The sequence below is a fragment of the Choloepus didactylus genome, chromosome 1, assembly GCF_015220235.1.
Source record: "Choloepus didactylus isolate mChoDid1 chromosome 1, mChoDid1.pri, whole genome shotgun sequence".
In the NCBI taxonomy this organism is placed as follows: Eukaryota; Metazoa; Chordata; class Mammalia; order Pilosa; family Megalonychidae; genus Choloepus; species Choloepus didactylus.
In genome coordinates, this window is record NC_051307.1 from 13875693 (window position 1) to 13888182 (window position 12490).

General features: G+C 38.7%; 1 protein-coding gene across 3 annotated transcripts in view; it reads right to left on the reverse strand.

The window, feature by feature from the left end:
* Nucleotides 1–623: 623 nt before the first annotated feature.
* Nucleotides 624–12490, reverse strand: part of MRPS6 (mitochondrial ribosomal protein S6) — a 68376-nt gene continuing 56509 nt past the window's right edge. For all 3 annotated transcript variants that reach the window (XM_037832042.1, XM_037832049.1, XM_037832033.1), the window contains one exon: nt 624–1180. In XM_037832042.1, coding sequence (XP_037687970.1) covers nt 988–1180 — 193 coding nt within the window. In that variant the 3' untranslated portion in view covers nt 624–987. The remainder of the gene's footprint in view (nt 1181–12490) is intronic.

The window sequence follows — 12490 nt, forward strand, 5'->3', positions numbered from 1 at the left end:
CTAATTTCCAATAATGTGATAAGAAAATCTATTTTAAAGCATCAAATAAACAGAGGGGAGGGAGGAAGAGAGAAAGAGAGAGAGAATGAATGTGTGTCTTCCTGCAAGTCCCCTTAATCAAGAGTCAGCATGCCACGGCCAAAGGCACTGGAGCCACGAGCTCCTTGGGCACCCGGGCTGAAAACCCATTGGTTTCTGTCTCATCAGGGTAGGTAGGGGCTGAGGGGATAAGGAGCCAAATACAAACATGGTAACTTCCTCAAAGAGGCCAGCCCAGGGCTGAGGCAGTGGAGGAGGCAGGAGCCAACAGCAAAGAAATGACAGGAAGCAGTGTCAGGCCTCAGCTGCCACCACAACGACAAATCTGCTGTGGGAGAGAAGGAAGCTACTGATTTGGTAAAATGCCCTGTGGTCAAGGAATACCCCAACGCCCTCCGGGTCTCTAGGCTTTAGGAGGTGAGTGGGTGACCCCTTCCCACACTCTGCTCTGTATCCTGAGCATTCCTGGGGCTGCAGAGCCTTGGGCAGGGATGCACTGGGGTAGGTGAAGTCACAAAAACACTTCCCTGATGTTTTTAAAATCAATTTATTACAATGAACAAAAGTCACTCAAAATAATAACAGTTGCTTTAAAATTTTATTTTTGTACAATTACACAGTCTGAATGACTAGCTTGCAATCCAAGTCAGTTTTAATAAGTTTAGCTCTACAAAATTACTCTTGTTGTAAGGCAAAAAGTCCTCACTGGCCAATTAAATTAATGACAACAAAATCAAGAATGATGTGCTGGTGCCACAGCTGCTGTAGCAGCCTGAAGCAAGCCATCTCCCACAGCAAAGGGGATCAAAGAGCTAAAAACATCTTCAAAGAATCAAATTATACCTGCAACACACTCCCATATAAAGGATGAGGTTGTAAACTGTCAATTAATGCATGGTTCTCAAAAGTGGGAGAAGTAAAAACAAAGCTAAAATCAGGTGAATCTTCTTACTTCTTCTTCTTTCTTCTGTAATACAGTTTTTCTTCCAGTGGGACTGGGACCATCCCTTCACACTCTTTTACTTCCTGGGTTAGTGGGTGTTTGACAATATTTGGTCTAATCACATCAATGTCTCGAGACAAGTATTCCAGTATGCTTTCCACAGTTGTTGTTGGTGCATAAAAATCCACCAAGAAATACCTGCAATAAAATTTTAAAATTGTGAATTCCTGCATTCTGAAGTAGAACAATTCTACCCTTCTGGTCAATGTTTTCGTTTTATTCTTTCCCAGATAAACATCAGCTCCACACACATACACACACCCTTGTCAGAACCGAAACTATCAGCTGACCTGCCTGCACTGGAGTGTAGAGGGAGCCTAGTCCCGTCTTCCTATGGCCTTTGCCATTACACTCTTGTGAAAGGATGAATCCAAACAAACTTTTGGCAGCAAAGCACTGTGACATAATATAGAGGTGGAAGTACTAGAAAGTATCATAGAACTATGGGTACAAGAACAGAATTTTCTAATCTATCGACAAGGCTTAATTTTTTAAATCACTAGTTGAAGCTTTTTGTGAAAACATCTGAGCATTATGCAGCCTCTAATTTTCCAAAGAATTTGACAAATGACCTAATGCAGCTACAAGACAGAGTAAGCCCCCTCTACCACACCTCACAAGTGAGCAAAAAGACCAAGAAAGTTATGGGACTCATCTAAGACTATCCTGCACATTGAAGAACCGACAAGAAATCGATGGGATTTAGCATTCCTCTGCTCCAACGAGACAAACGCAGATGGGGCATCCCACACTGCTCCGTGGTCTTATAAGAACAACCATGTGGATGATGACACAAAGCAGCATCCTTGTTCCCTGCCCAATCCTCCTCTCCATTCTAAAAGTTTAAGCTTCCCTGGTACTGTCCAGAGCACTCTATCACCACCGGCATAGTTGATATTTGGTTACTGTTTGTCTCACTACACTGAAACACAATCATCCTAAGAAGGACTTTGTGGCCAGATCCCTGGTACCCTGCACAGAGGCTGCCATATAGCACATCCACAGTGTGTATCTGACAGTGGCATTGTCAGCACCAAAGGTGAGAATTCTCAGAGAAGACAGGAAAAAACAAATTGAAAATGGACAAAATCAGCAAGGATGCAAATTAATTAAGGACGGCCTTTTTATAATGTTCTAGACAAGAGGGTTCAAAACTCATAGTGAAAAACTTCCCCTGAGTGAGCATTCATTCTGAGTCAAGCCTAGGGAGAAAGCCATTCAAGTAAACAAATAATTAAAAGGACAGAAAAATACCATGCAAACACTATCAAAAGAAAGCTCGACACTTCAGGAGACGATGGTGGAGCAGGGAGCTCTGGGACATCCATCAGACGGCTGCTGAACAGGCAGGAACTGTCTGAGACAACTGTTCTGGGGTTCCAGAGGCCAGAAGAACACTGTGTGGCATCCAGGGAAGGGCGGGAGGAAGAGGCAGATAAACTACGGGGTCCAACCCCTAGCTAGCTCGTTGGAGACAGAAAAGGACATAAAAGTCCTCTTCCCAAGGAACAGGGGTAGGCATGGCCGATCACTGACGGGGTTTAAAGACGCTGTGCTTCCTCAGGCCTGCAGGAACAGTTAGCTGAAGGCCTGCATTTACGGGGCAGGCCAAGAAAGGTCAGGTTTGGGAAGCCAGCAAAGAGGCTTTTCGTGTCCTTCAGGATCTGCCCCCTCACCCAGGGCACTTTGGAGTTGATCTGCACCCTCTTCATGGGTTCCTGGCCCCTCACTTAGGCTGGGAAAAACTGACTTGGGAAATTCCTCCCCAGGGGGACACTCTTCCCAGAATTTGCCCAGAGACAGGGAAAGCAGTGTAAAAAACTACATAGGCAAAACAAAACAAACAGATCAAGATTCCTAGAGAAGGAGCAGAAGAAAGGAAGCTTTCCCTTGAAGGTGAAACAACTGCACAAAAAGTGCAATCTTGAAAACTGTACCGCATATCCAGGGCAAGCAGCAGATGAAGAGCTGAAAAAAATCTGATAAGTTAAACATGGGCTACTGTAAAGGTATCGAATGAGTTGAACCAAGTGTCAAGAAGAGCCTTAACACAAAGCCAATCAACAATCAGATCCTAGGCAAGAGAGCAACTGACCTTCAGAATAAACTCATCAAGATAATCAGATGCCCTGATATCAGCAAAAAATTACAAGCCATACTAAGAAACTGGGATGAAGCTGGAAATCAGTAACAGGTGGAGAACTGGAAAATTAAAATATATGGAGGTTAAACAACACACTCTTAAACAATCACTGGGTCAAAGAAGAAACTGTAAAGTAAATCAGTAAATATCTTTAGATGAATGAAAACAAAAATACAACATATCAAAATTTACGGAAGGCAGTAAAGGCAGTGCTGACAGGAAAATTTATAGCCCTAAAACACTTACATTTAAAAAGAATAAAGAGCTAAAATCAAAGACCTAACTGCACACCTGAAGGAACTAGTAAAAGAATAATCCCCAACTAATCCGAAAGCAAGCAGAAGAAATCACAGAAGATTAGAGCAAAGATAAATGAAATTGAGAATATAAAAACAATAGAGAGAATTAACAAAATCAAAAGTTGGTTCCTGGAGAAGATCAATAAAATTGACAAACTTTTACCTAGACTGACAAAGAAAGAAAAAAAAAAGAGAGAAGATGCAAATAAATAAAATCAGAAATGAGAGGCAGACGTTACAACTGACCCCACAGAAACAAAAAGGATCATAAGAGGATAGTATGAACAAATGTATGCCAACAAAATAGACAACTTAGATGAAATGAACAAATTCCTACAAACACACAACCAATATAAACTGACTCTAGAAGGCCACAACAGACCAATTACTAGTTAAGATACTGAATCAATCATCAAAAACCTCCCAAAAAAGAAAGCCCAGGACCAGATTGGCTTGACAGGTGACTTCTACCAATCATTCCAAGAAGAATTAATACCAATCCTGCTCAAATGCTTCCAAAAAAAACTGAAGATGTGGGAACACTACTTAACTCACTCTATGAGGCCAACATCACCCTAATAATAAAGCCAGATAAAAAAACTACAAGAAAATAAATTTATAGATCAATTTCTCTTATGAATATAGACACAATAATCCTCCACAAAATACTCCCAAATCGAATCCAAAGAATTATTCACCATGATCAGGTGGGTTTCATCCCAGGTATGCAAGGATGGTTCAATACAGGAAAAATAATTAATGTAATATATGACATTAACAAAATGAAAGGGGAAAACCACATGATCCTCTTGATTGATGCAGAAAAGGCATTTGACAAAATCCAGCAATTGTTCTTGATAAAAACACTTGAAAAATAGGTATAGAAGGAAACTTATTCAACATGATAAAGGGCATACATGAAAAACTCACAGCTAACATCATACTCAATGGTGAAAGACTGAAAGCTTTCCCACTAAAATATGGAACAAGACAAGGATGTCCACTGTCACCACTGTTATTCAACATTGTACTAGAAGTTCTAGCCAGAGCAATTAGATAAGAAGAAATAAAAGGCATTCAAATTGGAAAGCAAGAAGTAAAACTTTCACTATCTACAGGTGACATGATCCTATATTTACAAAGTCCTGAAAAATCTACAGCAAAGTTACTAGAGCTAATAAATGAGTTCAGCAAAGTGGCAGAATACAAGATCAACACACAAAAATCAGTAGTGTTTCTATACACTAGTAATGGGCAATCTGAGGAGGAAAGGAAAAAAAATTCATTTACAATAACAATTAAAAGAATCAAATATCTAGGAATAAATTTAAACAAGGATGTAAAGAACTTATACACAGAAAACTACAAAACATTACTAAAAGAAATCAAAGAAGACCCAAATAAATGGAAGGACATTCTGTGTTCATGTACCTGAAAACTAAACATTTTCAAGGTGTCAATTCTACCCAAATTGATCTACAGATTCAACGCAATCCCAATCAAAATTCCAATAGACTAGTTTTCAGAAATGGGAAGTCCAATTATCCTTATATGGAAGGGTAAGGGGCCTCTGATAGCCAAAAACATTTTGAAAATAGCAGAAAACATTTTGAAACAGAAAGAAGTTAGAAGACTCACACTTCTGACTTTAAAAACTTATTACAAAGCTACAGTGGTCAAAACAGCATGGTACTGGCACAAGGACAGATGTATAGACCAATGAAATTAAAAGTTTAGAAACAGACCCTCACATCTATAGCCAATTGATTTTTTACAAGTTTGCCAAGTCCACTCAATTGGGAAAGAATAGTCTCTTCAACAAATGGTGCTTAGAAAACTGAATGTCCATATGGAAAAGAAAAAAGAGGCTCCTTATCTCAGATCATATACAAAAATTAACTAAAAATGGATCAAAGACCTAACTATAAGAACCAGGACTATAAAACTCCCAGAAAAAAAAAAAAAAAACGTAATGAATCTTCAAAATCTTATGGTAGGCAATGGTTTCTTAGACTTTACACCCAAGGGACAAGCAATGCAAGAAATAACAGATAAATGGGACCTCCTCAAAATTAAAAATTTTTGTGCATCAAAGGACTTTGTCACGAAAGTGAAAAGACAACCAACTCAACGGTAAACCATTATATCCAATAAGGGCTTAATATCCAGAATATATAAAGAAATCCTACAACTCAACAATAAAAAGATAAACAACCCAATTAAAAAATGGGCAAAAGACTTGAACAGACATTTCTCCAAAGAGATATACAAATGGCTAAAAAGCACATGAAAAGATACTCAACATCACTGGCTATAGGGGAAATGCAAATCAAAACCACAAAGTAGGTATCATTTCATACCTTCTATAATGGCCACTATTAAAAAAACAGAAGTCTAAAATTGTTGGAGAGAATGTCGAGAAACAGGAACACTCACTTATTGCTGGTGGGAATGTAAAATGGTGCAGCTGCTGTTGGAAGACAGTTTGGCAGTTTCTCAAGAAGCTAAGAATAGAATTACCATATGGCCTGGCAATCTCGCTACTAGGTATATACCCAGAAGAAATGAAAGCAGGGATCGGAACAGATATTTGCACACCAATGTTCACAGCAGCATTATTCACAACTTCCAAAAGATGGAAGCAACCCAAGTGTCCATCAACCAATGAATGGATAAAGAAAATGTGGTATATACATACCAGGGAACATTATTCAGCTGTAAAAAGGAATGAAGTCCTGATGCATGCAGTAATATGAATAACCTTGAGGACATTATGTTGAGTCAAATAACCCAGACACAAAAGGAAAAATATTGCAGGATCCCACTGTTATGAACTAATTACAATAAGCAAGCTTATAAGTAAGAATCTAAAATAAAGGTTACCAGAGACTGGGGTTAGAGAATGGAAAATTGATGCTTAATTTGTACAGAATTTCTGCTTGGGATGATGGTATAGGTTTGGAAATGGATGGTGATGATGGTAGCACACTGCGAGTGTACGTAACAGCACTGAATTATACAAGTGAATGTGGTTTAAATGAGAAATGTTAAGTTGTATATATTACTAGAATAAAAATTAAAAGACGAAGCATGGAACTGTATAACACAGGGAGCCCTACTGTAGACAATGTACTATAGTATTAGGTTCTTTCATGAATTACAACAAATGTATAATACTAATACAAGATGGTAATAATAGGATGGTATATGGGAAAAATATACCTAATATAAATAATGGATGATAGAACTATTTTAATAATCTTTCATTAATTGTAACAAATACTCCATACCAATGCAAGGTATTGGTGGTGGGATAATGTATGGGAATCCTGTATTTTATGCATGATGGTTTTGTAAATTCACAGCTTGCCTAAAAAAGAAAAGAAAAGAAAGCTAGAGTGGCTACCATCATCATATCAGACAAAGTAGACTCCAGAGCAAAGAAAATTACCAGGGACAATACATAATGAAAAAAGACTTCATAGTGTAGAGGCAACAATCCTAAATGTATATGCATCAGATAACAGAGCTTCAACATATAAGAAGTAAAAGCTAACAGAACTGAAAGGAGAAACAGACAAATCCCACAATTAAAGCTGGAGCCTTCAAAATTCCTCTCATTAATCAAGAGAACTAGTCGACAGAAAATCAGCAAGGATACAAAAAAGTAATACCATCAAGCAACTGGAGCTAATTGACCTCTATAGAACCTCCATCCAACCACAGCAGAATATATATATTCTGTCTTCTCAAGGGCACACAGAACATTTACCAAGGCCCACCAGATTCTGGGCCATATAACAGGTCTCAGCAGATCTATAGGGATTCAAGTCATTAAAAGAAAGATCCTGGGAAATCCCCAAGTACTTGGAAATTAAACAGCAACTATTTCAATAACCCTTGGGTCAAATAAGAAATCAAAGGGAAATTAAAAAGTACTGTGAACTGCATGAAAATGAAAACACAATATAAACAAATTCGGTGGATAGCTCTAAAGTGATATTGAGGAGGAAATTTATAGCAGTGAACACCTAATAAGAAAACCTCTCAGAAAGGCCTCAAATCAATGACCTCAGCTTCCAACTTAAGAAACTGGGAAAAGAAGAGCAAATTACATCCAAACTAAGACCAAAAAAAAGGCAATAATAAAGATCACAGCAGAAACTAATGAAAAAGGAAACAAAAACAATAGAGAACATCTATGAGATCAAAAGCTAGTTCACTGAGATCAATAAAACTGATACACCTCTCTAGTAAGACTGATCAGTAAAGAGAGAAGACCTAAATTATCAACATCAGGAATGAGAAATGTGAAATCACTACAGATTTTACAGATATTAAAAGACAGTAAAGGAATTGAGTCACGTCCCCCACAAAAGACATGCTCAAGTCTAACCTCCAGTCCACTGGGTGTGAACTCGTGTAAATAGCACCTTTGGAGATACTATTAGTTAAGCAGACTCATTTGTGAATAGCAGCTTCAAAGACCCTATTTAGATGAGGCCAAATTGAACCAGGGTGGGCCTTACTCCAACCTGACTGACTGGAGTCTGTAAGTCATAAGACAAAGGAAATTGGACACAGAAGTAGCAGCCAGAAGTCAGCAGAAACCAGAGTAGCAGAGAGGAGAAAGAAATCGCCATATGATAGAGGACTCCGGAGGAAAGCAAGCCCAGCCAATACTTTTGATATTGGACTTGTAGCCTCCAAAACATGAAACAATAAATTCCCGTTGTTCATGCCAACACACGTGTACTATGTACTATGTCACTGCAAACCTAGCAAACTAAGACAGTTATGAACAACTTTGCGCAATAAATTGGATGACTTAACCTTCCACCAAGACCAGCCCTCACCCAGGTGGTTTCACTGATGAATACAACCAAATATTTAAAGGAAAAAATCACCAGTTCTTACACAAACTAGTCCAAAAAATAGAAAAAGTAGAACACTTGTCAATTTAGTCTATGAAACCAACATTACCCAAAAAACCAAAACCAAACATTAAGAAGAAAAAACAGACCAACAACCCTCATGAACACAGATTTTAAAAATTCTAAACAAAGTTTTAGCAAATCAATTACTGTAATATATAAAAAGGATAATAAATCATGACCAAGTGGAATTATCCCAGGAGTGCAAGGTTGGTCCAACATTCAAAAATTAATCAATGTAATTCATCACATTAATAAACTAAAAAAGAAAAACCATATGCTCTTTCAACAGAGGCAAAAAAAAAAAAAGAAAAAAAAAAAGCATTTATCAAAATCCAATGTCCCAATATCCATTCCTAATAAACCTCTCAGCAAACTAGCAATAGAAGGACCTTCTTCAATCTTATAAAGAGCATCTATGAAAAACCCACAACTAACATCATACTTACTAGTTAAAGTCTGAATGTCTCCCCTTTAAGACTGGAGGCAAGACAAGAATGTCCACTCTTTAGACAACATTGTACTAGAGGTTCAATTTAGTAAGGCAAGAAAAAGGCAATGAAGCAAGTAAAATAAATAAAAGGCATCCAGATTGGTAAGGGAAAAGTAAAACTATATGTGCAGATGACATGATTGTGAATATAGTAAACACAAAGAAATTTATTTAAAAGATCTAATAAGAGAGCTTGGCAAGGTTGCAGGATACAAGATCAATATGCAAAACTCAAGTTATATCTCTGCATACTAGCAACAAGCAATCTGATCCTGAAATTAGACACAAAATACTTAGGGATAAATCTGACACAAGGTATGTGAGGCATGAGATAAAGAAAATCTATATAAATGGAGAGAGAGATCTTGTTCATGGGTTGGATGACTAAATGTTAATTAGATGTCAATTCTCCCAAAATTGATCTATACATTTAATGGAATCCCCATTGAAATCCCAGTAGACTTTTTTTGTTAGAAATTGAAAAAATTGATTCTAAAGTTCTTATGTAAATGCAAAAGACCTGGAACAGTCAAAACAACTTTGACAGAGAAGAACAAAGTTGAAGGACTAACACTATCTAATTTCAAGACTTACTATAAAGCTGTAATTATCAAGACAGTCTAGATACTGGCATAAAGATAGACAAATGGGTCAAAAGAATAGAAAAGAGAGTCCAGAAATAGTCTCATAGGTATATGCACAACTGATTTTCAACAAAGGTACAAAGTGGAGATAGGACAGCCTATTCAACAAATGGTGCTGGAACTATGATATCCACATTCAAAAAACAAACCTCAATCCAAACCTATGCCATCTACAAAAATTAATTCAAAATCACGGATCCAAATGTAGAAGAAAACAAAAGGGAAAGGCCTTTGTGATCTTGGGTTAGGCAAAGATTTCTTAATCATGAAATCAAAAGTACAATCCACAAAAGAAAACAGCTGATAAATTAGACTTCTTCAAAGTTAAAAATTGCCCTTTCAAAGCTACCATTAAGACAATAGAAAGACAAGCCACAGAGCAGGATTGCAAATCACATGTCTGATAAAGGACTGCATCCAGAATATATAAAGAACTATCAAAACTTAATAAGAAAAAACTAATATAAAAAATGGGCATACAATTTGAACACACATTTCACCAAAGAAGACATACAACAGCAATTAAGTGCATGAAAAGATGCTTAACACCACTGGTCATTAAAAAAACAGAATTAAAACCACAGACACTATTAGAATGGCCAAAAGTAAGAAGACTAAACCATACCAAGTGTTGGCAAGGACAGAGGACCGGCACTCTCATACAAGTAATACAACCACTTTGGAAAACAGTTTGGCAATTTCTTAAGTTAAACATATACCTGCCATTCCACTCCTAGGGATCTATCCAAGAGATAATATTAAGGCATGTGTCCATATAACTTGTACACGAAAGTTCATAACAGCTGTATTTTTAACAACCCCAAACCAAATATCCATCAAAATGAGAAATGACAAACCAACTGAAGTATATTCATACAACACTACTCAGCAATAAAAAGGAATAATCTACAGGCATATACTATCAATGAATCTCGAAGTAATGATGCTGAGTGACAGAAACCAGAGTAAAAGAGCACCTGCTGTGTGATCTCATCTATGGCACAATTCTAGAAAATGCAAACTAATCTATAGTGAAAGATCACTGGCTGCCTTGGGATGGGGAACCGGTGGAAGGAGGGATCAAGCATGAAGAAACTTTCAAAGTGACAAATACGTTTACTATCTTGATCGTGGTGCTAGTTCATTAATTTAAATTTTTATATGCCAAACCCTATTAAATTGCACACTTTAAATGTGCAGTTTCTTGTATGCCAATTTTACCTCTATAAAGCTGTTAAATTAAATGTTATTTAGGACACTGAATAGGACATGCTGAATGACTCGATACAGGGAAGGGAGGAGATGAGGGAGCAATTACGGCTGATGGAGACTCCCAGACTTTCTTGAGAAATGGGACAGAAATGTGGTAAGCTCCTCCACCATCTGGCAAACTTCTTGAGGCAGCAGCTTGCACGTTTGTTCAGCGAAGAGACCACCATTTGGGCTTGTTCTGAACACCACACACCAACCTGGTCTAATACTCCACCGCTATATCCACTTATTTATTTCTACCCCATTTAGGGTTGCAATCATCCAACTTACGAACTGCTCACTGGTTCAACGTTTAACAACTGATTGCTTATGAGGAGCAAGGCTGCGGACTAGAGCCCACAAAATAAATGTGACCAACCTCAAATCACCTCCTCCTGGCCAGCAGCCAGCCCTTTCCCCCCACCCCCACCAAATCATTTATTTCATTTTGGCCAGCTGGTGGCCAGGGCACCCCAACACAGCCTCCAGCATTTCTTCCTTCCCCATTATCCATCTGTCCTCTCAATCAGTGTTCTTTCACTCATTCATCAGAAGGTCCTTCCAAGCTACCACGGACAAGGTATGACTACTCCGTCTGTCTGCCAATATTCTCACCTTACTTAACTGTAGAGCAGGCAGATTTTCTTTGAACACATACACATTCTCTATGACTCTCTGTGAGCACCTCTTACTCTGCCTTTTGTCTAGTGTTCTTAGGAAAATCCTCCGTTCTTGCTTTGTCTACAGCCCTGTATTGATGGCCTGGAGTGGTGTGCTGGTGAAACACCGTTCACTGCACAGGATAGCATGGGGGTGGAGGGCACTCAGTTCCACAGCACATCACCGCTGCCAGCCCTGCACGGTCCCGCCCCTCCCTCTGTTTCTGTCACAGACTCCCATTAGCCCTTCCTTCCAGTCAAGTATTCAAGTTAATAAAACAGCATTTCTGGAATTGTTTTGGTTTTAATTATGATACTGTTAACAGCATTCCTTTCTTCCAGTTTCCATTCAGCTGCACCACAGGTTTAAGAGGCATTTTGTTGTCTAAACATGTTTCTGAAACAAAGTATGTTTACACTTCCAACAACCAACTCAACTTACCCCAAATCAATTCTCCTGTAGCCCCTCTGAACTGTGACCTCCACATACCGGCAGTCACCGAGTAATCCAGACACACACGCTGGGCTCTGGACACCATCCTGTGGTAAGGCCAAAGGCTACCCAAGGATGGAAACCAGAGGCCAGACATGAGAAACTGCGCATTTTGGAACTTAAAAAGAAATGCCTCACACAGCACTTTCTGAGTTTCAAAGTGCTTTCTCATCTTTTAAGCAGCTTCTGAGGAAGAGGACAAAGAGGAAATGGAAGCCCCACTCGTGTGGCAATTCAGGAAATGGAAGAAGAGGAAGTGGTGTTGAGGGCTGGTCTGAGTCCAGCAGCCCTCTCCCCAGCAGCAATTACTCCTCCAGGAGTTTTCAAAGTGCTTCCCTCCCTCCGAGTCTTACAGTCTAACATGGTTGAGAGACTCAGAAAGGTTAAATCTTTAGCTCAAGGTCACTCATCTCCTACGGGGACGTAGCCAGGATTCGAACAAGCACGTCTTTCAACACCAGGACACAAGAAGCCGCAGACAGCTTTGGGACCAGTGGGTTACAGAATCATAGAAAGCCAAGTGCTGGAAAAG